The sequence below is a fragment of the Melospiza georgiana genome, chromosome Z (genome assembly GCF_028018845.1).
Source record: "Melospiza georgiana isolate bMelGeo1 chromosome Z, bMelGeo1.pri, whole genome shotgun sequence".
Taxonomy (NCBI): Eukaryota; Metazoa; Chordata; class Aves; order Passeriformes; family Passerellidae; genus Melospiza; species Melospiza georgiana.
The window spans coordinates 11013870-11041773 of record NC_080465.1 but is presented as its reverse complement, the minus strand read 5'-3'; the positions used below and the strand labels follow the sequence as shown (position 1 = coordinate 11041773).

Genomic DNA, 27904 nt, shown 5'->3' with positions numbered 1-27904 from the left:
TAATATTTCTAAATTGTACACTCCAGAGCATGGCTTTTATCAGCAAATATTTCTGCCAGAAACTAAATTTCTTTTTAACTTTTCTCAAACTCAACAGACTCAACAGAAAACTCAATATGAGAAAGGATGTTTATTTTCGACAGTTTAGTCCCTGCTATCTTGCTGCTTAATTGCTGCATGATTCAGTATTTAAGTTGCTAAAAGACCCTAGTTCTTCCTAGCAGTTCAGGCTATTAAAGTGTCCAAGTCCAGGACCAAAAACATACACCTTATACAGCATTTGCTGAGTGTGGGCAGTCACAGAGTTATTTTAGACCAAAGTCAACAGTGCACGCTTGTTTTCTCCCACTATATAGATACATATAGTTGCCAAAAGCTCTAACCAAATCTCACACACAAGCAGTAGGACTGAAGGATGTGCCTGGATCAACCATTTTTATTACAGACATAGGTATCCAGCACTAGATTTTGTCTGTGTTAAAAGTAACTATTCATGCTTAGTTTCATGAGTATCCCTAGCAAACGAGAAATAAAATGTTGAGAACAGGTAAAAGAATGGATGAAAATGGGGATGGTCAGGATGGAATAGAGATTTATTGTCATTTCAGTGTGCTTACATTCAGCTGGTATTTTTAAAAGTAGGGTTTTATGTTTAACCACAAGGATCTAACCTCTTTAATCTGTCAGTCAAAGCTTTTCTCAACATGCTCAGAGGTAATAGAAAAAAAGAATCACCAACAGAGGCCCTGTGGGTTTGCAATGCATTACTGTTTTGGCAATACAGGGTTTTGTGATAGGTCTAGTAACAACTGAGAGAACCAAACAAACTTGTTTGCAATACATTAATTAATCACTGATGCAGAACAGTGATTCTAACCATACCACAATTTTGCAGTGTAAGTGTATCACCTCACCTTAAATATACTGCAACTTTCATTAAATGCCATAGAATCAGAGAATCATAGAATGGTTAAAGATCATCTTGTTCCAGCTCCCCTGCCAAGGGCAGGGACACCACCAGAACAGATTGCTCAAAGCTCCATCCAGACAGGTGTTGAAGTTCCAGGGACAGAGCCCCCTCTAAAATGCTCTATGATGTATCTGGTTAGGCACGAAAGAGGAATTATGGCTTACACAGCTAGAAATGCAAGAAAGAACTTACAATTTTCATCTTGTGCAATGCACTGGAGAGGGATTCCAAAGAAAGACGTGTAGCTGTCGTTGTACCACACTAACAGCTCAGTGCCCCTGGGGATATCTATACAAGCCCGGTAGAATATATTTGACCTAATCAAGAAAAAGGAAAACATGGCATAATTTAGGAATAGAGCATTCTCATCTTATAGTACATGGTATTACAGTAGAAATTCATTGTTTTGGAAGCATTTCTGCAGATAACTAAATGAATAACCTACTGGTTGTGTTAAAACCAAATCTGTCATTAGAGAAGGACTTCGTTCCTGTAACACAGGCTAACGACATTACAGACAAGTTGTATCTAGCATATATTAAACACTAAGGTTTCAGAAGGACCAAGATACCATTAAAATACAGGTATTTTCTTGCAAAGTGTGTTTCAGGGGGATTTTAGAATGGTACTTTCTGCTTACATGGTATAATCATCTGAGTGATGTACACAGATCAGCAAGTACAGCCATTTAAACAGCTTTGCATTTGTCACCTGCAAAAGTTAACATATTTTAGGGTAGACAACATTTCTTTTGTGAAGAGAAATTAAACGAATAAACACATTCAGCAAGACCTTTGAGATAGTGTGTGGAGTGACCTGTCATGGCAGTAATATACCTTTAAAAGAGAGACCTTGGGTTGATGAGAAAAACAGACTTTGACTTGGGGGAAATAAAATAATGGGATTAATTGGATCATGCAGTGTTAAAATCTTCCACTACATGGAATGTGAGGGCAGTGCAAATAATTTAGTATGTGTAAATGAGTGTTACTATAAGTGTGCAACTTATTGCACACATTGTTCCTGTGATAGAACCCTGGGTATTTCTAGACCACTGAAGTGGGAACACGGCGGGGAAAGGGAAAAATCCTTATGTCTTTAGCATAAAAACAAGAGCCTTATCCTGATCTTGCACTGATGTAAATAGCTTCAGAGTGATACTTCTGCAGTTAAGACATTTACATGGCAGCAAAAACTGTGCTAGATTGGAATCAGACACAGGATAAAAGACAAATGTTATCACTTTGCAGTGGCTTTTCCCTTATGCTTCACATGGAACAGTAAAACACACTCCTCTGAGATGGATAGAAATTCAATATATACAAGAAGAACGGTCCACTCTTGCTGAAGGATTACATACCAAAGTGATACAGTCAAAGTACCAAGAAATGAACATTTTTTATAACGGCTTATGTAAGGCAGAAAAACATCTACAGACCAAAAAAAAAAGTTAGGCCTCAACCAGTTTTCTGAGTGAAGAATTGCTACAAACATTATTCTGAAGTTCAAGATAAAAGTGTTTAGGGTTGGTAGGCCTTAAATTTAGACTTTCTATAAAGAATTGGCTGTAGCAATGCAATTTGTTCCTTGTATAACACTGCAGACATAAGGAGAATCTTCTACCACATTTTTCATGGCAGTGAGATATGCACTTGTCAACATATTTTGTCACCGCAAAGTGGCTCTTGGCAACAGGATCATAAAGATCAATAAAAAAGTGCAGATTCTCAATATTTTACTAGCAGCTGCAAAAATTTCATTTATCTTGTTATTTTCCTCGCTTACTGCCACCCTGTCTCAGGAGGGCACTGCTAGCTAAGCAGAACGGTTTTCTTCGCCTTCTATGAATATCTGACAAAAACTCTCCTCTTTGTGTCTCCCCTTCATCTTTCCTCCTCCCTCTCCTCCTCTTCTTCTCTGTCTCTCTTTCTTGACAGAGCTTTGCATTTAGTTAATTCTTTCCACTGTTACATAAAAATGAAAATCGGAGCTGCGCTATAAATTACCGGCATCTCTTAACTTGAGAAAAATTGAGTCTACTTTGTACTTCACCCTTGTAACATTTCATCTCTCAGTTTGGCTTCCCTTAACATAAACACAGCAGCCCAGCAAATGAATGTGCTAAAACCAAATGACACACTTTGCCGCTGAAAGAGCAGAACTGTTTTTGAGCAATGGGTGGTCTGTGGGGCTTGGAGTAGGCATGGAAAAAAAAAGTGTAAGTGTACACCGTCCCTTACAAGTGTGCAGAGCTTCCAAAACTCGCAGAAATCTCTGCATGCTGAAGTACATCAAAGGGATTTTTCCCTTTTCGGATAATATTTCCTTTGCTGACATGTATTTAGTATTGTGGTTGGATGACTCATAAAGATAGCTTCATGGCGTCCCAACGCAGTTGAAGCAGAACACATGCCAACAAACATTATTGTCAGCCTCAAAATAAAAACAAAACGTTCAGCTAAGGGTCAATCAATCAAGAGCACTTTGAAGAAAATTCCATTTAGATATTACAAATCATAACAGAATGAATTTAAACCAGCTGACTTTCTGTGAGGAGGACGTCCATGTACAATAAAAATTAGGCTGGTTTTTCAGTGTCCAACTTTTCTATTTTCTTACACTTGGATGCAGTCACTGGTGATGGATGCCAGTTTTTTAAATTGTGTTTTTGTAGTTCATTTTATAAAGATCTGAAGTAATCGAAAACAGATCAACAGAGGGAACTCTAAGTAAAAACTCCATCATGAAAGGAGAGTTGTAAAATCCACTTAATATTGACAGATGTGTAATGACTTTCTCATGTTCACTTTTCATTTAGTTTTGTCATCTATATATATGTGTGTACGCATATATTTTTTCTTATTTTTACATATGTATGCGCACGCACACATCAGCACATAGAGAAATAGCCCACAAGATACCTACAAAAATACTCTTTCATCACAACAATCTTTATTCATTACCCAGTGTGTTTCTTTCAAATCCTACGGTATTTAAGCTATAGATAGCAGATACCTAAGTATATAATAAAAGATTTGTAATGTATAAATAGGATTGTTATTTTTTAACTGCAGCATTGTTTAGTCAACTGGCCAGAGAATAAAAAAGCTGAAAATGCAATTGAACAATTTTACCATTGTTAAATTGGATCCCTATGGGATAATCAAACTTTATATATTTCATTTTAGCTTGCTTTTGTATGTTTTATTTTTAATTTTAAAGGTAGTTTAAATAAGTTTAAGATTTTTCCTAAATAAAAGAAACTCTGCTCTCAAAAGCAACCAGCAAAAATCATTGCTCACTGCAACTGGCACGCCTGGGGCATTCTTTGATGTGCTTCCTACCACATTTAATAAGGCCAAGCAGTCGCTTCTGATTCTAAGGCAAAAGGGTTGTTTATAGCTGAGGTCATGTATTTATGTAATGTGTTGTCTGGGTTTTCTGGATATATTCGCAAGTACAAAGCAAAATGGATCATAATTTCTTTACATTTTTCTTCGCATTTTGACTTTCTCTAGCCAGCAGCATAAGAGGCACAAGCTCTAGCAGCCTTGGCCAGCAGGTGCGCTTGACAAAAGAGCTCGAGGTGCACGCACGGCTCGTGGCTGACCCTCAGGATGCCTCTGGGTGCCACTTTTCCCCCTCCCCTATCACACGCATCCCTCTTAAGGGTGGAGCACTGCTTGTGTTGGCCAGCCTCTGACGAGGCTGTTTGAAGAGAGATTTAGAGATCTCTCTTCTGTCACTCCAGGGACACAGGGCTGCCCTCGCTCCCTGGAGCTTCGCCCCATGCGTGCTGCCCCGCGCCAGCACATCCTCCCGAGCTGGGCTGCTCTCTTTGCAACCAAAGGCAGCAGTGCTCCCGATGATCACAGCCTGATGAAACACGCTCGTTTAGTGCCACTGGGTGAATCAAGGATCACTTTACCTGTACTGAACCACGGTTAAGTTCTGCTCCCCACAGTGCCTGGCACAGCGGATGTACCTCATCCAGCTCGACTTGCTGGGCTCTCCACCATCGATAAAGTGCTGCAGTGTCCCGTCTTGGTCATATATCTGGGGGAGATGGCACAAGGTCGAGTAGTTAGAACAAATCATCAGCAATCATTTTCACTGCTTTGCTGGTGTCTCTCTTTCCAGGACTTTATTGCCATGAGGCTTGTCATCCGTGTACTGATACTTTTAGAAATATACATGAAAAAGCAGAAAAATATTTTTTAGGGGATGCAAGTTTATCTTGTTTCTCTTATCAAGCCAATCTTTTCGTATTAAAAATATTTGTGGTGTCTCAAAGATGTGACCATGTTTCCCAAAGAATATTTAACTGATTCTGACAAGCTGGCCTTAAATAATGAACTGCCAGATAAACAAGAAAATCTGGATGTAAAGTGTGCAATAAAATGGCCGGGACATCTGAGCAAGGGGCAGTAGCAATCCCTAAACAAGGACCCCTTCCTTCACATCTCAGTTGCAGCAAGAGTATTTACTTCAGCAGCCTTACATGATATGTTAGGGAGTTATAGGATTCATAATATCAAAACAAATGAGACTAGAAGGAAAAATGGAGTTGATGATGCCTTTTGGATCTCTCTTGAGACACACAATTTTTTTGAAGTACCAAATGAGAAACCAGTCCTGAGGGAATCATTGTTTTCCTAAACATGACATCCCTGCTAAGGACATGAGAGCCAGTTATGTTGATTTAAAAAAAAAAAGGTAATATGTTTGTATTCAAAAGTGGATGCTCCCTCTGAAGTCAAGAATAGAGTTGCTCTGGAGATTTTGAAATTAAAAGATAAATGTATCATGCATACTTATCCCCTGACTGCTTCAAAATGTTATCTAGATAGGTCTAATCCTACTAAAAGCGTGTGATCTCAAAAGGTTTTTACTTGTTGCACTGGCAAACCTCACAAATACATCTGAACAATTAGGTGCCTATCTGAAGTAAATCTCATTTTCATGCCTTTTGCTCCTCTATGAACACCATTTGCTTTAACATCCTTCCCCCAAAAATGTTATTCCCTATGAAATGATATGAACCTAAATTGATATCTTCTTGAAAGTATTAATTCTGATAACTAAAGAGGAAGCACATTTATTACATTGAATTGAACATTTCTAGCATATGCAGATTAACAATCTTGAATACCTATTTCATTATCAAGAGAATAATCTCAGAAACTGTGTGACTATATTTGATCCTTTAAAAGAGGGTTTCCTATAGTTCACACAAAAATATACACAGGAATCAAAAGCTAGTTTTTTTCCTCCACCAAAGGAGAGTGTCAAATTCAGGAACCAGCATTGCTTTTACTTTTGGCCAAGAGGGACTGTGAGTAATCAGGAGGAATATGTCCATTGCAAGAGCAGGAGAGACACAGGAATCAAGTATCTGTGGCGATTCTTATGCTTTTTTCCTGAGTGTCTGTGACACCTGGCCAGATACTCCTGTGTTGGGTAAGCAAGATGCTACCCCAACATGCACTGAGTGGAATAAAGTCAGAGAATCAGGAATCCTCAGAAGTAAACAAATACTTTAATCCCAGTGATTAAGTTGATTTTTGTATAAATGCTAACATGCTGGTTACCAGCAAGGACCTATTCTTAAGCAAATATCTTAATGTATGCTGAATATATGAGCAAAATATGCTAAACTATATAAATCTGTGAAGAAATCAGAAAAGTTCTACAGGACATCAGTGTATAAAAAGGAAGAGAAGGAAAAATTAATGACTAACAGTACCTGGCTGAAACCATTTTGGCAATATCTATGCAAACATTCTCAGCAGTGTTTATTGCCTATCCATTTATATGCTGCTTATTCATATAACAATATATGTCTTAACATGATGCAGACACAATTCCCATAAATAAAGAGCTGATAACTTCCTAATTCCCAGATTATATGAAACAGGAAAGACAAAGAGGTCTACCATAACCAGTAGTGACACTCATGTCTTAGCACACAGGGCTCTACCCAGAGCTTTGTATAAATAGACAGTCATTAAATGATATGAAATATTAAAATCTGTCATGATAACATAGGACTGAGTCTTTCCTGGGCCTTGGTCTGGAATTGGAAGGACTGTGCTGTAAGACTAAGTATTTTCAAATACTTTATTCTGCAAGCACTGATGACACTCTGCCCTCCTTGGGCATATTGGGATATTACTGACATTGCTGCATAGTCATAATTTATCCTACAGCATTCTTCGCCCTGTTCTTACAGGATTGTAAACCCATCTGTAAAGAAGAAGAAGCCCTAGGCTTGGAAGGTAAATAACAATACCGTGTTGAATCTATTTGTCAAGTTGCACAACACAGGTTAAAATCAGGAAAAAAAAAAACAAAACCAAAACTCAGACATGGTTATTATTTTTCACCATTATGCAGGAGTTCTTATTCATTTTACAGTTATATAAATCAGAAAACCAGTGAAGAAATATCTGCCTGAAGAAACCCTCATAAGGGAGCAAAGCATAATCTGCCATAACAGAGGAAAAACAAACGTGTAGCCCAAGCTGTGAACACAGGCACTACATTAAACAATGGATATACATATTTACCCACATCTCTATTACACAAGCATACATCCTTAAACAGCCATACTTTCTATTACAGAAAATACTGCAGAAACCTGTGATAAACTTATGTTACTGGAAGCCTTTGACTACTTGATCATTGCATCCATCCACACTGGCATAAATTTCTTACACATTGCAATAGCCTCATGGCAAAATAGAATACCATTTCTCCAAGTCCCTTCAGACTCTGCATTTATTTTTTCTGTATCTCCCATAGTCACTGATCCAAGTAGTGGAAACACAGTTATTTCATTTTTCTACATTGATTGCACTTGGAAGTGTTACCTAAGCTTCATACTGCCCTCTGATAACTCTTGGTTTTGCTGGATATTAAGGGTCCGGGTTTTGTTGTGGTTTTCTGTTTGTTTTGTAATGGAATGAACCAGATTGTGGAACAGACTGGAATTTGATAAAAGAGGTCTGCACTCACTTCATCTGATTTGCATTATGGTCCCCCTTAGCAGCTGCCTTAGAGTTAATAATCTTCTTAATAGGTTCTTGACTGTTTACAGATATTTTACTGGTATGTTGCAGATCAAGAGACTCAGAATGTGATACATACTTCTCCTCTATGAATTTCATCCTTTGACTTCAGAATACAACAGAAACTGCTTAATTTTCCAGGAAAGTAAGTCCAAAGCATAGTCATCAGAATACGAGTCCTCTCTTCAGTATTTTCTGTTCCCTTCCTTGCAAACACCTCTTTATTAAGTAATTGAGACATAAATAAAGGTCAGGTTCCTCTTCCAGTGGCTGGATTGGTTGAGGATAATTATTTGGAGGACATAGATACTTTAATGGTAATTGTAAGAGCAACACACAATGGCAGTAATAACATAACTTCAAAAGTGCACTGCGTGCCATATAAGTGATGCTCTAAAATCTCTGAACAGCCATAACATAAATAACAGAAGTAATATAAACATGAACCATCTAAGATTTAAGCAGTAATAAAAGACAAGGTGGGTGCTAAAGAGGCTTCTGAGAACCTTCAATAACTTCAGTACTGATAGAATCAGTATTGCTTACTTGGATCATTGGGGCAAATCTAATTCTAGTGCTAAAACTGTTGCCCCAGTTTCTGGTATTGATGCCATGAAATTTTAGATTAAAAAAGTTCAAATGTAGCAGCACAGCTGCAGAGGAAGCTAAGTTATGAAGCAATTAAAAACTATTTCACAGAAGCAACAGCAAGCACAAAAATAATTTTTTTAAATTCTTCCCTCCCTATCAGTTGCCTTCCCTTGTTCTCTTTCCATGGCCTACTATTACATCTTTAGAAATTCTTGCATTTATTTTTCCATTTAATCAGGTAAGAAAGGTATTAGCAGATAATTATTTGGCTGCTCATTTTCACTTCAGGCAGTCAGGGAATGGAGTGATCCTGAAAATAAAATGTTTCTTTGGAGACACATTTATATTGTAAAAGTAGCTATTAGAATATTTTTTTTATGTTGCAGGATATCAAAAGAAATGTGAAGAAAGCCACAAAATATGCAAGAGTTTATTCTAACCATTGTAGAGGCTCTGGCATTTTGCTGTTCACTGCTATCCTCATTGATATCACATGCATAAAATCATAGAATTTTCAAATCATTTACTATGAGTCTTGTCCTCTCTAAAGAAGATTTACTCTTGCCTTCAAGATGCAAAGATATGTAAATATGTGCCCAAAACTACTGGTAATATGTCATAAAAAGTTGTAACCAGACATGTTAGATGTGGTAGCATCCATACAAGTTATGTCCTTTCTGTAACAGTGTATGAGCCTACAAGCCACAGTTACACTGGAAGTTTCTTCTTTGCTATCTTGGACATCAGAACTCAATAAGCTCTATATTAGGCAAATCTCACTATTGTGAGACCCTGCTTTTCATGTAAAAACAATACATCTTCTAAAGGTGTCTAACCTGAACAGAAGTTGAAAACAATGCCAAAAAGGATAATGGTTACAAGCCTGGCTATTAAGCTGACAGTCTGTAAAAGGGGTGCAATTACAGAACCATAGAATTGCTTAGGTTGCAAAAACACTTTTAAAATCATTGAATCCAACCCTTAGCCCAGCACAGCCAAACCAAGCAGGTCCCTACATTAAGTCCCTAAGTGCATCAGCTACACTTCTTTTAAATACCTGCAGGGAAGGTGACTCTATCACTTCCCTGAACAGCCTGTTCCAGTGCTTGACAACCCTCTTGGTGAAGAGCTTTTCCCTAACATCCAAGTTAAACTGTGTCCTCTGACACTTTTGGAGGATTTTTTACTCTTTTCCTGTTGCTCGTTGCTTGGGATAAGAGCCCAGCTCGCGCACCCCTGGAGCCTCCTTTCAGACGCTGCAGAGAGCAGTAAGGTCCCCGCACCCAATCCTCCTTTTCTCCAGGCTCAACAGCCCCAGCTCCCTCAGCTGCTCCTCACAGGACTTGTGCTCCAGACCCTTACCTTTCTCCATTGCCCTTCTCTGGACGTGCTGCAGCACCTCAATGTCTTTTTTGTAGTGGGGGACCCTGGACTGGACACAGGACTTGTGTGGTGTCACCAGTGCCCAGTACAAGGGGACAATCCCTGCCCTGCTCCTGCTGGCCACACTGCTGCAGACACAGGCCAGGATGCCATTGGCCTTCTTGGCCACCTGGGCACAGCTGGCTCATGTTCATGTTCAGCTGCTGTCACACAGCACTACCAGGTCCTTTTCCACCAGGACATCTTTCCAGTCTCCCCCCAGCCTGTGCCATCATGTGGGGTTGTTGTCACCAAAGTGCAGGACCTGGTACTTGCCCTTGTTTGCCCTCACAGACTTGGCCTCAGCTGGTCAATCCAGCCTGTCCAGACCCCTCTGCAGACCCCATCCACCACCCTCCAGTAGATCAACACTGCCGTGTAAATTAGTGTCATCTGCAGACTGGCAAAAGATATACTTGATCTGCACATCCATATCATGGATAAAGATATTGAACAGGGCTGTTCCCCAACACTGAGCCCTGGGGAGCAGCACTTGTGGCTGGCCACAAGCTGGATTTAGCACCACTCATCTCTGTTCTCTGGACGTGGCCAGCTTCTGTTTTTTACTTGAAGAGTACAGGCCATCACATCCCATTTTTCAAGCAGACTTCTGTGGGAAATGGTGTCAAGGCTTCACTGAAGAACAGGTAGATAATACCCACAGCCTCTCCCTCATCCGTAAAGTATGTCACACTTTCACAGAAGGAGACCAGATCATTCAAGCAGGCCTTTTGTAAATCCCTGCTGACTGTGCTCAATCCTGGTTGCCTGCACGATGGCACTCAAAATGATTTGCTCCATGACCTCCGCTGGCACCCTGACCATGCTTACAGGCCTGCTGTTGCCTGCATCCTTCTTCCTGACCCTCTTGTAACTTTGCTTTGGTCAGCTGGAACCTCCCTGAAACCATGGCCACTTATAAATGATTGAAAATAGCTTAGGGAGCTCTTCCCCCAGCTCCTCAAGACTTGTGTCTATCCCATCTGACCCCACAGACTTGTGTATACCCAAATGGAGCAGATCTTTTACAATTTTTCTCTTGATTACAGGGGCTTCATTTGGCTTCCCACACCTGTCTTACAGCTCAGAGGATTGGTTATTCAGAGAAGAACTTGTCTTAATTTTAAAGTCTGGGGCAAAGTCTCAGCTTTTTCCTCATCTTTTGTCACTGTTTCCTCATGTATCCACCAAAGGGATTCTACCTGGCTCTCCTTAAGTTGCTACACTTTACACTTTTACACTTTCTTATTTTCTTTCACAGTAGGTAAGTTCTACTTGGGCTTTGGCCCTTCTAATTGTCTCCCTGCACAATTTCATGACATCCTCTGAAGCTGCCTGCTGCTTTCTTCCAAAGGTCACAAACTCTCTTTTTTCCCCTAACTTCCAGCCAAAGTTCTCTGTTTGACTAGGCTAATCTTCTTCCCCCACCAATTCATCTTTTAGCATATGTGGACAGCCTGCCCCTGTCCCTTTACGGTGTCCTTCTCAAAGCACATCCAACCTTTCTGGACTCCTTGCCTTCCAGGAGTGCCTCCCAAGGGACTCTGTCAGTCAGTCCTTCGACAGGCCAGAGTCTGCCCTCTGGAAGTCCTAGACAGCAGCTCTGCTGATCTTCCTCCTTACATCTCTGAGATTTGAAAACTCAATCATTTTGTGACCACGGTGCTCATGACAGCCTCTGACCACCACATAACCTGTAAATCCTTCTTTGTTCACAAACAGCATGGCACATTCCATAGCCACCATCAGTGTCAGGCAGTTCTCTTCCAGACACTTCACTACCATCCTGGATTTTTTCCCCTCTACACTGTTCCATTTTCACAAACATTGGCTAAAGTGAGGTCTCCAGGGAGAACAAGGGATGGCAATCATGAGACTGCTCCCTGCTGCTTACAGAATTTTTCACCTTCCTCTTCATCTTGGCGGGATGGTCTAAAACAGGCTTCCACCAGAATATCTGCTATATTGGCCTTCCTCTTAGTTCCTGCCCATAAACACTCAATCCTGTCATTAACATCATCTCCTTTTGAAGAAAACTGCCATATCTTCATTGATTTTTTTTTTTAAATTCTCTCTGCAGCACTTTACTCATTGTCTGCAATGAACTAGTATTGCAAGTAAAGCTGAATACATGTATGCTTTCTTAGAGAGGGGAAGAGTGTTAGTGGCTTTACCGGTAGAAGACAGCTCTACAGCCAACAGAACAAACTACAAGGATGGTTACCTCTCCCATACAGCTGAAGAAATAGCTGTCTATTTCCTGAAAAGCCCTGAAACTCAGATAAGTGAACAGTAAAATTCAGTGATTTGACTTGCTTAAGGCAGTTATTGTTAAGCAAAATGTCAATGAACTCCAGAGTTTATTATGACACGATACATTATTTATTTGTTAGAGCTTCTAATCATGTCAAACTGAAAGCAAACTAGATTGTATGCATGACTTGATAACTTACTCATTTAGGTTGGACTTTGTGTAATGTGCTGGTGCCTAGCAGCTGGCTTTGAAATCAGCACACTGCCAAAGGACCTCATTATCTAGAAAGTTGGAAACATTCAGAAGATGCTACATGAACTGAAAGAGAGAAGATACTAACAATTCCTTGAAAATATTAAATTTAAGGAGCATAGTTAAGCTGAAAATCAAAATACAGATGGGTTCATATTGATAGTAACAAGTGCTCAAAGAATGAATGCTTTTAGACTTTGAATGCCTTAATATTAGGTGCTGGACATCTGCTTTAGGACAGGAGGGCCCTTCTAAGTGTGTGTCTTCTCCTTGTTACACACTGAATGAAAGAATCATGCATATAACCATAACTTCTCTCTCACTTCTTTCACTAACTTGATAACCAAGTAAGGGTATTCAGCAAGCTTTCTAAGAACTCTTTAGTCCCACTGTATAAAAGAAAAATGAAATATAATGCAGCTCAGACACAAACTAAAATGCATGGAAGATTCTCCAAACAGTTTAATAAAAAGAAAAATTGATGCTGATTTATGACAATAGTAATATTATATAATCACATCCTTTGCAAAAACCACATCTCAAACATTGAAATATATTGCAAATTATGCACTATCTTTTATAATGCCTATACAGCGAACAGGATGAACAGCCCGAATAAAGAAAATATTCATCACATTCTGGTAAATCCAGGTTTGATGCCTAATAAATATTATTGTATCTGTAATAATCAACTATACATGTAAAACTGGTACCCAACAATAGTAGTATGCATGTCATCAACCTCATTCTATAAGTGGAAATGTTTGGACAGGTTCCCTGCTCAATTGCATGGTCATTATTTCAGAAAGACATTAATTATAAATACTTCTCATACATTTCACTGTTTCTTGATAAGACTAATTGATTTGCTTTACCAGCTAAAGTATGTCTTCAGATTATTTATAGGCAGATAGCAGAATCAAAAATATAAATATGTTTCAGATAACATTCAAGCTTGTTGTCTTAGGAGGAGATAAGAATGCTTTGGTTTATTATTATGTAGAAAATGAAAGCCAGTTACTGTGATCTTTATATCTATATGAAATAAATCCATGCCAATAACTAGTTACTTGTTTTGAAGTGCTTCTATTTTTATAATAACAATTGATGGTATTTCCTTGCCATGTAGAAAATGCAACAGTCCATTCAAAGTATGATTTTTCTTTGTTGGAGTATTTGTGGCACATGCAATTTGTTTATACTTAGAATTATCATCAAGTTTCGCAAAGCAATTGACAAAATAAAAGTCTGAAATAAATGAGCAAGGGGGAAATATCAGGAAGCCTCACTAGTTAAAGTCAAAGGAAAATTTTTGTCCAACTGGATGCAACCTCTCTATGAAAAAGCACAGAAATATATCCTGACAGCCAATGGTCTTCTTTGGCTGTTCACACAGTGCAAAGCAATTTTCTAAAATTAGCCATATCTGATACAGAGTGTACATCTTTTAATATCTACGCAATGTTTTTCTCTTTAATCTAGCAGGCATCATCTAGCAAATTTTATAAAAGAGAATACTTGCCAAACAATATTAAAAGCAATTTAGTTTTAATGTTTCTCAAAGGATTATGGCATATGAAACTATAAACATTGGTTTGAACTGTCTGTGCTAGGTGAAAGGCTTCATCTCTCACTTAGACCTCAGTCCAGCAAACACTTCTGCACATGTTGTAGTCCCATTGATCTCAATGGGACTACTCGTGTGTGAAACCAAGCATCTGTGTAAGCAGTCGGAGGACTGGGGCCTTATTCCAGAAAGTGTCATGAAAGCAATGCCCTGCTGATTATGTGGACTTCATAAAATTACTTTTTTTTAAGTCAAGTCTCTGCGGTTTGTTTTGACATTAGCCCGTGGAGGTCCTGGAATAGGAAAGAATTTCATGTAATGCAACAGTGTTACTCAACACCAGGGCAATGAGAGGAAGACGCAGAGCAGAAAAAAACTCCATGCATGAAGCTGGAAACACATGTAAACAGATCTGTAAAATACCAGTGCTCTTGCAGTACCCACTGACATCACAGGGCCTTCCCTGAGTGTGATTTTGCACTCTCCTGACAGGTCCAGTGACAGGACAAAGAAAGGTGTGGTACTCCAGCCACAAGCCATTCTGCAATGGAGACATTTTTGTTTAACGCTGTTATTTCCCTGCTCACTACCCTGCTCACTGCCCTGGCTTCCTGTGCAGCCCTGGTACCAGAATTCCATGTGGAGGCAACAGACTGAAGTGGTTTTCTCCAGTCTTTTCTATGTGGGACATGGAGCATGAAGAGAAAAGAGTTACCAATCTAGGCTCTCTGGTCACTCTTCAGAAAGACTGTGAAAGAAACCAGACTAAAAATGAAAAGATGTTTAAGAACAGAGAGGGAAATTATCAAAGCTGAGATAACCCTGAAAGACTCTCACACCTGTTGACTGGTAAATGCAAATCCTGGTAAGTATAACAGGGAAGGACTTGCAAGTAAGGGCCCAATAACTGAAAACTCTGACTTGACTGGAAAGAATCAATGAACTTATTCAGTAATAAAGCTCCTAAAATTATATTGGGAGCCAGAGAATCAGTACAGTTATAGTGATTCTTTCTTGCTCCCAGTGCCTCTGGAGACAGAGCACTGTTTCCTCTGCAAGGTAATGGGAGAGCTTAGGCTGTTTTCTTGGAGGTTCTCAAAACCACTAGACATTGAAAAGTGAAATTAAAAAGTGTTTGTTACATTTTCTTTTTCATTCCCTTACATAACCAAATATCCCAGAATGATTTTGGCAGATCTAATCATTCACCATCAAACTAGACAATGCAGCTGAAAAAAGTGTGCCTGTGTATTCTCCTGGGGTGACTCAGAGTCATCCTCAGAGAATTCACTCTGGACCAAAAGAAACCCATAAATGAAAATCATTCTCGTTTGCCCTGATTCTTACACATAAGAAAGAACAAAAGTATGGAGAGTGTTCTTCAAATTCAATGCTTATCTTGCTTGTAAGAGGAAGCTGATGGCCCAAGAATGGCACAGCTTTTTGTCCCTCATTCCTATAATTTCTGTAAAGCACTTTTTCAAAACACTGCTCCAAACTGTGTTTTTGTAGTTTTGTGCATGAATCAGTACTTCTAGAGAGGTAGCAGATCTTAGATGTAAAATCTCAGACTCAGTGCTTAGGGATATTTTCAGAAATACTGAAATACACTGCATAGAACATATGGCACAATTATCATTCTGTAATTAACTTTGGGTTCAGTTAGCAGCACGTGCGGCTTTTCATTATCTTCTTTACCTTTAGGTTTGTAAAAGCTCCAACACCATGTTCCTTTAAGCATTTTAAGAACTAGATTATAAAGGAGCTTCTCTTCTCAAGCACAGGACTGCTTGAGATTCTGAGATCTGCAGAGAGGGTGTCAAGAGGATGGAGTCACTCTTCTTGATGATGCCAAGCAAAAAGACAAGAGACAATGGTCATAACTGAGGTACAGGAAGTTCTACATGAATAGGAAGAAAAATTTTACCATGAGCAATTTTACCAGGATCATTAGAGCAATGAGAAGAACCAAGAGGTTGCAGAGTGTCCTTCTGAGGAGATATTCAAAAGCTGTCTGCACACAATCCTGAGTACCATGCTCTAGGAAGCCCCCCTTGAACAGGGAGGTTGGACTATGTGACTCAAATGGTCTCATCCAACCTTAGATAAAAAATCCCAACCCTAATGCAGAAATCCATTACATGTGAAAATACTCTCTGAAAAGAAAGCCTGTCCACAAGTAGCCTCCGCTTCAAGAAATGTCAAGAGCATTACTATGTTCTAAATATGTATTGCTGCCTCATGTAAGAGTTGTGATCACTGATAAGGGTTTGTTCCTGGACTAGGGAAAAATCCTGGACTACAGATGTGTAAAATTAAGTTCAGGTTAAGAGTGTAAAATTAAGTTCAGGTGTGTAGACTAGTGTTTCTGGTGAGTTCAAGTATTCCACTGAAGCTCCAGTGACTGCTCCAGCAGACAAGCAGTTATCCTAAAGTACTGGGCATTACTTGTCAGGCCTGTCTGCATGTCTTAGATACTTTCCAGGATTTAAAATTTCACTAAACACCTCCGTTCAGGCACTTGAATTGCTCCGCAGATGCCTGGGTTTAGCTCCTGCCCTGAAAATGGTTTGTCACATCCTTAAAATCTTGATCCTGCGGCTGTAGAAAACAGGGAGTTTGATAACATTTTTTCTGCACCATTTGCTTATCTTCACTCTGAGTTTGTAAGTAAATATGGATAGGGACTGTGTTTACAGTGTATGTGTAGAACATCTATCACAGCAGAACACCCATTTACTACTACAGTACAGGCTCCACAGATAATTCTTTGAATCCTTTTCTAAACTTCTCATTAAGGCTTACCATAAATGAGGAATTTCAGTAAAAATTACATACCTTAGAAAATATACTTAATTCCTTTGTGAGTTTTCAATAATGAGGCACAGTGATATTTTTAGTTTGGAATATTTTGGAATGTCTGGAATGTCAAGTTCCCCAGATGATGATTAAAAGGTCAAGTAATAAAGTATATGATAAACTGTGCCTGAGATTTCTCATAAAACTAATGAGTAATGGCTGTACAAACTGTGTTGCCATGTTTTCATATCAAAAAATTCCTAGAGTCTATTATTCATTCAAATTTGTTAAACTATAGGATTGTCAGGAAAAAATAGCACAGGAATGGCTAGTTTGCTGCCTCTTTGGGGCTAAAATCAGAGTCAAGAAGCAAACAAAAGGCGTGCAGTAAAGAGTAGTGCTGATGTTGCTAGTGGACGTCATAGTGGAGAACGTGAAAAGGGTTTTTTTCATTCCCAAGTGCAGGTCTGGTGTTGGTAAGTATCATGCTAAGTTTCTTTAGAAGTGTGTTTGTTTCTGTGAGGATTACAACATTAGATTAGAGCATTGCTTGAGACACAATCGCAGGAGCCCTCCAGAGCTGTCAAGCATTTGGCATATCTCGCTTATCTCTAAGGGTGGCAGGGGCCATCAATACAAAGTGGACCATCAATCAATACGGGGTCTTCTTCAGACATTGCCTGTCAGCTGATCAGAGGAAGACTTTAGGGAATCAGCTTTCCATTATCAGGATTTGGTCTGTGATCAGAACAAGCCACTAAACCTTTTACTTTTCACTTGGCAAAAACATACACACTGGAAAAAAGTCCTGACAGTTCATTCATTTTGCTCCATCACTGGAGCCAGATGATGTTTGACTGGGGAGACCCACCCTCTTTGATGTTGTACTCTTTTGAGAGTGCCCTGCTGTGAAGAAAATTTTCTCCTTCCAAATTAAAGAGAAATATTTCTGTGTCCAGCTGTTAAATGTGACGTTTGCCATTTTTCAGTGCACTGGCCTCGTGCCATCTCGCAGGCTGTGTTTCAAGCCTATCTTTTTCCTTTCCCCTTCTCAGCAGCAGTATCCACAATGTGTTAGTGTCTCCAACTTCTACATACATCAATACCAAAAGGGAAAATACAAGTAATGCTGCATTTCTCTGAACTACAGCAGTAATATTTACATGCCTCTTCTGATTTTTTTAATTAAAGCCAGCGATCCTTCATGCAATGAAGGATAAAACCCTTAAATATGATCTATGGAAAACTGACTTCAGTTTCATTTTGATTGCAGTAGGCAAACCATGCTGAAGCAAAGCCTTAGTAGAAAACATTTACTGGTTAAATGAGTGTGGATATTACTAAAACTTGTTTTGTGTCTACATCAAAAAAATGGCACCCATTCAGCAGCCCTGGCTCTGTTTAAATTAAGACAAACTTCTCATGAAATCTTGAATAAATATTTAGGTTTATGTAATCAAGAAAATCTGTCTCTCCTCATATTTATTAAGTGTAATTTTTAGAGTTATAAAAACCACTGTCACCAACTGAGTATACAGTAAATAAAGGCTGAACTCATCATTACAACATTTTGCCTGTCCATTGGGGTAGATGAAATGCAACAGGTTCCAAGTATTCTTCAGTTCAAGCTCTCCATAATCATTTTCATTTGCATATTTGCTGATACAGAAAAAGATCAATGTTTGATGGATTTTGGCAAAGTCATTATTACAAACCTGTGTTCTGTAATTAATCTCAGGCTATGACCAGTAAATCTGAATAACTGCTCATGTACTCATGACATCTTCATGCTCTGAAAATGAAAACCTGACTGAGACCCTCAAAGGATGAGAATGGAAACACTTAATTTGGAAAATTACACGAATGGTAAAAATAAAGCACTTCCCCTTTAGGTAATAACTTTGTAGATCCATGTGAAGAAAGGGTATATTTAGATAGATTTGACCTAGAAATAAGCAGTAAAGATGCTCTTAATCTGGACTACAAGTAACTCATGGATACTTTTTTAAAAAAATGCAGATTTACAAAAAAATAGGAATTAGCCTGTCTCCAAAAGGCTATCAGAGAGCCAAGCTGCATTCTGAGGGGCTTCAGGCAGTTCTGAAAAGCTCTCTGGTATCTAACAAAGGCAGTGCTGGGACTGGAGATGTCCAAGCAACACAGAGACGCTGGCTTGTAATGGTGTTGGCAATTCAACAGCAGGCAGGCTTGCTTGTTCCTGGAATGAATCAATCACTGCCACTCCTAAAATTGCAAGCAGCACTTATATGCTCTACAAATGGTACATTTGGATCTCTGCATTATGCTGGTTCCATGACTCTTGTTCCAAAGAGGAGACTTTGTTATATGAATATAATTTATGCTGCTATGGTCCTTCTCTATCCTTATTTCCAAATCATTAAAGAAATAATTTTTTTACTGATAATTGTAACTTTCTCTTATTTAGCTAAGCAACATTACCCAAAATTTTCTTTGCTTGCCTCTAGTCTCCCATCAGCCACTGTTAAATCATGTTCCTTTTTTCTGTCCCTCAGTCTATCAGGCAGCAATAAAACACCCAAGAATACCTCATTAGAGTGAAAACAAAGGACTGATTCCAAAGACTTGTGTTGGTCTCTTTCACTATTACTTTTTCTGCATTATTCTGTTTCATCTTTAACAGCATATGCCTTACCTTTATCCTTCCAGCTTTTCTCAACTCTCCTCCCTGTGCCAAAAATAATTTTCTGTAAAAGGGAAATTTTTGTCCCAAACAGGTGTAAGTGAAAATGTATAGGTGGCTTATATAGGCCAACACAGGTGAAGCAGAACCAGTTGAGAGGTTTGTGCAGCAAATCTGCTGGCCTTAAATGACCACTTTTTTACAAAGAAACTCAAGGCAGATAAAATAATTTGAAACCAATAGAACCAGTGACTGTAATCCATCTTGAATATTTTAGCAATAAAATTATTTATACAAAACAAGTCTTATTTTTCCTCAAGACTAAGTTAAAAAAAATTAAAATAAATCAATTCTTTTGATGATTTTCCGGCATCCTCAAAATTTATTGCAAAGGGGAAACTAATAATTTTTTAGCAAGGCTGCCTATAAAATTATTTTGCTGGATCTGTTCAAAACATCACAATGGTTGCAAAGCAATAAAAATAACAAAATATTTTGGAACAAGGGTTTTTATTTTTGGGGTTTTTTTTCAATTTGGATTATTTCAAGATTTTATAAACCAAAATATAAAGTTTAATTGTAAGCTTACTGTGCCTTAAAAATTAAAGGAATTTGGAACTGAGAAATACATATTTTGTTTAGAAAATGTAGGAACTTCATATTTAGATCATTTTGAACTGTTTTTCCCTAAGTTTTATTCATGAGAAATTCCCATGAAATTAACATTTTTTGCAAAAAGTTTTATTTTCTGAGCATTCACGTGAAAACGAAAAATTGTTTCCTTGGGAAACTCCAACAATTTGTAACCAGTTATCTGTTGTACCCCAGTTAAAGACACACATAAAAACAGTCATGGCACCTAAGAGCTTGCAATCTAAAAGATATAGATAAGGCCAAATGAATTGAGAGACCCAGAAAACGTGATGAAAGTGTAACCTTTCTCCACTCCTTCCCTGTATCTTTCTCTCCCTGTATCCCTCAAGCACAATTACAAAAATTCTCTGCTTAAATACAAAAAGAATAATAGGGTGTACAACTTCACAGTTCTCCCGAGTGAAGTAGGAGCTGGCCTGCTTCCCCTCTGCCTGATAGAAAAGCTTTGGTTTGCCAGTGGGGCACAGATCCCTACCAGCTCCCTCCTTTTCTGGGGAAAATAAACCCTGGATGTATCTGCAGGCAGGTTAAAATCTGAGCCCTTTCCTGGCCAGCTGGTGGGGAGGCAGGCAGTGTCCAATGTGCATTACTCCAGGCACTTGAGGGCAAAGGGAGTACATACTAAAGAAAGGGCAGAGAAACTAAACAATGTAGAAAATAGGTATTTTTGCAAGGGGTTCCTCAAGAACCCCTTGCTGATAGTAAACAAATGAGTCCTAGTTCTTTTTAATGCCTCACTGACCGTGCACTTACTGTATGTGGTTGACTTTCCAGGCTCGCTTGACCATTATATTTGTAAGATGAGAGTGTATTAAAAATAACTGTGAGCCAATTCTTAGCAATACCCTCAGACTAACTGTTTTCAAAGAATTTGATGAAGCTGTAATAAAAATCAATTAATCCACAGAAAGAAGCACTTCTTGTTCTCAAATGACAGATTTACGATTTCACGCAAGCATGAATATCCTAGAGCTCACCCTTTTTAATAAGGAGTCTTTTAAAAAACATAAAATATTTGTCCTAATGAAGTAATGGTTTCCTAAGGTTTTGCTTCTTTTCTGTACTGCCTACAGTTTTATGTCTTTGTTGAAATGTGTCACTTCTTAAATTATGATATTTTCCTAAGTCTACTATATTCTTTTTCTAACCCACACTAAGAAAGCACAATTGTCAGACATTATGTTTTGAGGGCAAACTGACCTCCAACATATTGTGGATAACGTAAATTTAATATTTTATAGTTATTCTGAAAACATTCCTCAACTCAAACTTGGTTGCTTAGTATATTCAACTCACTCCACCTAACAACAGTAAACTAAAGAGGCCAATGTTTTCTGCAGAAAATCAGAGTAAAAGGTGAGTGGCAAAGCTGAAAAAGTGCTTTCACTTTTAGGGAGTCACTATTACAGAATCACTGCCAACTTCAGATAAGACACTGTATGGACACAGCCCAAAGAGCTGCTGCAATTCCAGGACTGTCGTCTTAGCCTGCTCAAATTGGTCTAAAAATTCTCTAAGAAACCGGGAGTATAGGAGGAGTGAGACAGGAGAGGTTAATGCACTGTGATTCTAGCCTCAGCTGACTCATTCTGTCAAGAAATACTGAGGCTCCTCCAACAGAATATGATAGTGTGTCACTGTGGCAGATTTTGCTTCTTTTTTGCAAACACTTTTCATTCTCCGGTAGAGAGCAGAGAAGGATCTGAGTTACTCCAGGCTTCAAAGGAAAGACATTTATTTTGTCCAGATAAGTAAATTGTCTAGTAATCCCATGTGGCATCTGGATAGGAAATATATTATACTTACTAGAAAATTGAGCAAATCCTTGGAATCAAGGATGAATAAACAAACTGACTGAGAGGAAAAGACACTTACCAGAGTCTTAATAATGAGGTACATTCAGGAGCATTCCATACTTTAAAGGGTAGTTTTGCAGTGAGTGTGACTAATGAGGCCTGGTTTTAGTACGGATGTGTGTGTGTCTTTTGTCCCCAAAACATTCGGTGCTGTAATAATCTCCACTTTGATACTGATTCCAGTGTATGATACACTGATACGTAAATACTTTTCAGTTATTACGCACTTAGTTCTGCCGCTGTTACTGGAGGTTCAGCACACAGAAGATCCAAATGCTCAGTGCAGTCTGTCCCTGTGAGTGCAGGAGGAACGGTGTCCCGGGGCTCTGTGCTCTGCAATGTGCGAGTAGAGATAGCTATAGTGGTGACTGAAATTGCTCCCAAAAACATCCAGCGGCTTTTGCTCAACAGTGACATTTAGACTGAGTCACTGAGCTTTGCTGAGCTCCAAAGGGGTTTTTTTTCTTGAAAGCATCCCAACAGCATGTAACTTCTTCTAGATGTCACTTTGTGAAATGTGAAGTAGCAAGAAGGTGAAATCTGGAACCTTGCAGAAGAGAAATGTCCTGGTGTACAGTTTGCACATGCTCACCAAACCTCATGTGTTTTACCAAGATTGCAGGTATTGTTTTCCCCAGTCTCTGGAAATTTAAGCTGCTGCATATTTGGAAAAGTACAGTTGTCATGACAATACCAAAAAAGTGTGCCCTGTATGCTTTTCATATTTGACTTCACTATATATACAGGATATCCTGTATAATTCACACTGTCTGGCACTTCTAAAAGACAAAAACTACATTTCCTGTTTTCTTCTTTTGTTCCCCCCTACTTTTTCCACAGTTCAGGGGATTTACCTTCTTACTCATGATATCAAAATCAGTGAAAATGCAGGAGCAATTACTGTATTCCTACCAATATAGTTCTGACTCTTAATTAAATCCATTCCAATCTCTACAGGTAAATCATTAGCAATAACAGAGTTCAATTGTAGATACTTTCTGTAAGTATTAAATTTAAATGTCATGTTTTGTGACATTTTCTCAATCTAAAATGCATTTCGTCCAAAAATGTTCAAAACCAACAATGACGAAAACAAACCCTCAGATTCTAATGGAGTTTTGAACACTGTAAGTATGATCTGAATGTGACCCAAAATTGTACTACTGTGAGCAGCTCTTAACACAAAATTGCATGGAAGTTCTACAAACAGTGTCAGAAGATGTCACGCTCCACAGTGCAGAGCATCTGTATTTCAGTCTTTTAATTGCAGTGTAAATCCTCTAAAACTCAGTACAATAATAACCAGCAGAAGCAGATAGCTAGTAGATTTTTGAATTATAGTGGTGATGGGAGAAAAAGAGCAGGAGGACCTTACCACAGTTATAACAAATGATTGCAGCACTTTTCACCTGTAATATTACAAAGATATGTATTGCAATTCCCATTTTACACCGAATGTAAACCATACCATTAACTTTGTAACTCTGTTTAAACAGTCGGTCAACTTCAATGCTACATCTACATATACTGTTCACATAAATGAGAAAAAAATCCAAATCTTATCACAGATGTCATTCACACAGTGAATAGAGTCAGTTCTGAGATTTGCATTGATTTAATATCCTTGAGACTAAAAATAAACAGGACTCAAAAGATCCATCATGATGCAATTATCCAAAGTCTTCCTTTTAAAATGCATCTCTGCTTGGTTCCTGACAAAATAATTTTAACTGTAAATTTGCAAATGTCTCTGTTACAAAACTGCACAGATCTGAACTAAAATAGTCAAAGCTCAAATGTTTTATAAATACATTTTAAATGTGGCATTAATATAAAAAATCCCATCTCTAACAAACAAAAAACTCTATAATGCAATTTTGAACTTCTTCTGACCTTCTGATGGCTACAATTGGGAACAAATGTTACCCAGTAAATACATTGGCAGCCTTTTATTTGCAAAAAATAGGACAATTAATTTAAGCAGCCTTGTTTTAGTAGATGCGTCGGATGCATTGTAAAGGAAAATATACCAGTCTTTCATATATATCAGTCATAATCAGAGATAAAAAGGCTTACTGATTTAGAGCATATCTACACTGCAATCAAAGAGACTGGGACTGGTACAGACAAGTCTGTTTTGTGGGTGTAAATTAGTTACCTAGGTCATGACAGCAGAGGATGTGCTTACAGCTACTTACTGTGCCTTACTGAGAGTTTGCTATCCTGTGGTAAGCTAATTTTTGCTGGAATTACATCACTCATAAGACTGAAATAATTACCCTGATTAAAATTATTTTGCTTGCATCTGCCTAGAGGTGCAGAAACGTCCTTGGAGGCAATGCAATAAGTTCTGAGAGAATTTGCAATGGGGAAAGCTGGTAATAAATATTGGGGCACTATTGGTGACTTCTTTTGTTCAAATGCAGCATAAAATGAAGCTTCTTACTCACTTGAGGGTAGGATTGGTTTCACACAGCCATAACCAACTAGGGTTAAATACATAACTTCCCTCTATTGCCCAACATCCTTGTAGAGACAGCAGAGAGAGGCAGGCCAGATCAGAGGGCAGCACGTGGTAGCCAAGGTTAACTCCCTCGCATCAGGTACTTACTGATACCCAATGTTACAGCCTGACGCTGCAAGTACAGCCTGCTGTCCATTGTCACACACTAGATGTGGACCCTGGTCTCCTTCTGAGACCACTGCTCAAAGAATTCAGCCATTTTTTGTGTTGTTTTCTCATGCTCTTGAAGGAAAGGGCATGAACAATTTTTATCATCTCAGCATTGAAGTGTGGCTTTTGTAGTACGCTTTTTACTAGAAAAACAAAAATGCCTTCTCTGTACAAATACATTTATAAGTAAATGTATAGAATCATATCAGTCTTAAAACAGTTAGCCACCATTATGATTATGAAAGCGTGCTGTCAACCAATCAGGAGTTTGGGGTTTTCTAATTTTTTCAGTATTTTTTCCAAAATATGCTTCTCCCTTTTTTTCTTTTTTTTCCCCTTATTTTTTTAAATTAAATACACAGCAGTAACAGCACTTTTTAAGAGAGCTATGATTTCTACGGCTGCTGAAAGCTGCTTCCCTAAAATGACCTTTCCTACCCAGTAAATGATTACAGCAGGGCAAAAGCAAAAAAAGCAAAAGGAAAACCCATGTCTTTTGGTCATATTGCTCACAAAACTATGTTGGTGAAACTTTTCAGATGCATGCTCAAAACTTAAAATAAACAAATAAATAAAAGTGTTCCTCTTCCACTCAATTTCAATTTTAAGTCTTCACAAGCTGGCACATCTCAAGTCATTTAATGGAAGCTTTGAGATAATATGTGGTGGCAAGAATACGAGAATGTCTGGAGCATGACAAGAATGGGATACCACTGCTTGAGCTGCAAAAAAGTCTTGACATTACAAATGGCAGCATAAAATAATAAACCCTGGTGAGTCTAACTATTGCATCCTTATGAAATGGAGGAGCAAAAAGCCTTTACTGAGGACCAGAGGCTCTAATTCCTCAAGTGGGAGAAGGCCCAAGGGAAGACATGGTTTCCACATGGAGGTTGCAGCGGCTCCAAAGGACCCATCACTCCGTGTCAGAGCTCTGGGAGAGCAAGCGGGATGCTGGAAAAGCAGCTGTGGCCGCCCTTGCTGACCTTTTCTCTGCACTGACACCGCGCCAAGTCACCCTGTGCAAATGTGGCCTTGTCCCCTGGCGCTCGTGACTGTCCTGTGAGCTCTCCAAAGGCCGAGGTCTCTGCAGAGCTTTTTCTTAACAGCGGAGAAATCGCTGCTGTCAAAATGGGGTCCTTGGGACACAAAACATACTCATCCTTGTACAAAATAAAGTGCCAGCTCTGCCTTCCAGCAAAGTCTAATTAGAAAGTCTTAATTAGAGAGAAAATGGGCATCATGCTTACACTAGTATAAGCTGACAGGAGCTAAAACACAAGAGAGAGTACAGTGTATCTGCACAGGCACTAAGAAAAATTATTTTGTGAAACTATGTAACAGTGTCATCTAGTGACTCATGCCATAATCTTATTATCCTGACAGTGCAACCAGCTACAGGGGAGGCTGGTTTTTACCCTGCTGAAGTGAGCTGTGCCCACACCCTCTACTGACACCTGGCATTCAGCTGTGGCAAGACTTCACAAGCAAACGGAGAGCATGCACACACAAATGGGACATTTGCAAACAGCTGTCTGGTGAGTGTGCAGGTATCCTTAATTCCATGTGTAGAAATCCGAGTGGAATGCCAATGCTAGGCATGGTACAGGTCCTGTCTTGTGTCATGGAGAGCATCTGTCATGATGCTGCTGAAATACAGCCCGTGATTACACCACCTAGTGAGACCCCTTTGAACCCAGTCCTGCATGTAATCTGCAGGACACTTCACAAGGTCCTGCAGACCACCAGGGAGCTGTGCACAGCAGTTCAGCGGCCTGTGGTGAAAGCAGCCACCGCTACAAGCCAGCAACATGGTTGTCTTCTTTTTCCTTTCTAACATCTGACCCTAACACAGAGGATTACCCTGTGAGTGCTCAAGGCCAGGCTGGAGGGGGCTTTTGAGGAACCTGGTCACCAAGGATGTGTCCCTGCTCATGGCAGAGGGGTGGGAACCAGAGGGTCTTTAGATCCCTCCATGAGCAGACCATCCTATGATTATGTATCAGCAGCCAGTGACTAAATCCCATATCATACGTCCTTATTTCTAAGCACATTCACTGAATGCAAACTAATCTGCCCAAAAGACTCATGAGAGCCCTTTAGCACGACACCAGAGAGTTGTTTCTTTGGCTTTCCATTTTTTTAATTCTTCTTGCCTAAAAGTCAGCTACCCACACAAGCAATCACATAACAAAGGCCATTAATAAAAATGAAAAAGCTTAACAAATATACTGGATTCCTTCCTTTTTAGAGTTATGAAGTTCTTCATAAAGTGCAATACTTGCCAAAGAATACAGTTAAAGGCATGAGCATTTTGTTATATTTCCATTATAATTAATTAAACTGTCAGAAACAGTGTCCAAAGAGCATTCACTCTGACAAACTTGGAAAATCTGGAAAATGTAATGCCAGTGTGACGCTTGTCTATAATTCATGCTGCAGTTTACAGGGGTATTAACTGCACTGCAATCTTTATTACCCCTTTGTAAATAAAAATAAAATATAATAAATGCAGTTTAAGTGCATTGGATTTTTTTGCAGAGACTTTAATTTTCAAATCATATTCACTTCCTTCTTTTGCTTTACACTGTACTGCCTAGTGCTTTAAATGATATACATCAAAACCTAATGTAACATTCCAGAAAATTAAGAAAAAGTTTTGTCATTGGTTTGATAGTTAATTTTTCTGATTCTGCTGCAAGCTTGATACTTGAGATTGAGTTTAACACACATGCACACACACACAAGAAAATTTTATAAGGGTTGTCATCCCTGTTCAGATTTTCTTACTTGAGCTTTGTACTTACCATGCGGCTGAAACATCTTTGGCATCCAGTTGGGTACCATCATAATAATAGCCCAGAACAGAAGGCAAATTAGGACACCTTTTGTCTTCCTAGGTCACTTAAATCCTGTATTCAGTTTAATCGCCGAGCTCTGCTCAGAGCCCTGATCACTAATTTGGGTTCTTCCAGAATCTCAAGCCCTGCTAAGAAATAAATCAGCTCAGAACCTCACCGTAGAGGGTACAAATACCCCTGGTGACCAAGGGGCAGTAACATCTGAAGAGCACCAACCCTCTGGCTTTGGTGCTATCAGCTCAGCTCTCTCAAGGCAAGTGTCTGTACACAGC

At 39.0% G+C, this 27904-nt stretch overlaps 1 protein-coding gene across 1 annotated transcript in view; it reads right to left on the bottom strand.

Moving 5' to 3' along the window:
- PRDM6 (PR/SET domain 6) overlaps positions 1-27904 on the bottom strand; it is a 76003-nt gene that overhangs the window by 20991 nt on the left and 27108 nt on the right. The window contains exons 3-4 of the mRNA XM_058044342.1: positions 4899-5026; positions 1163-1287 (exon numbers count right to left, since the gene is read on the bottom strand). Coding sequence (XP_057900325.1) covers positions 1163-1287; positions 4899-5026 — 253 coding nt within the window. The remainder of the gene's footprint in view (positions 1-1162; positions 1288-4898; positions 5027-27904) is intronic.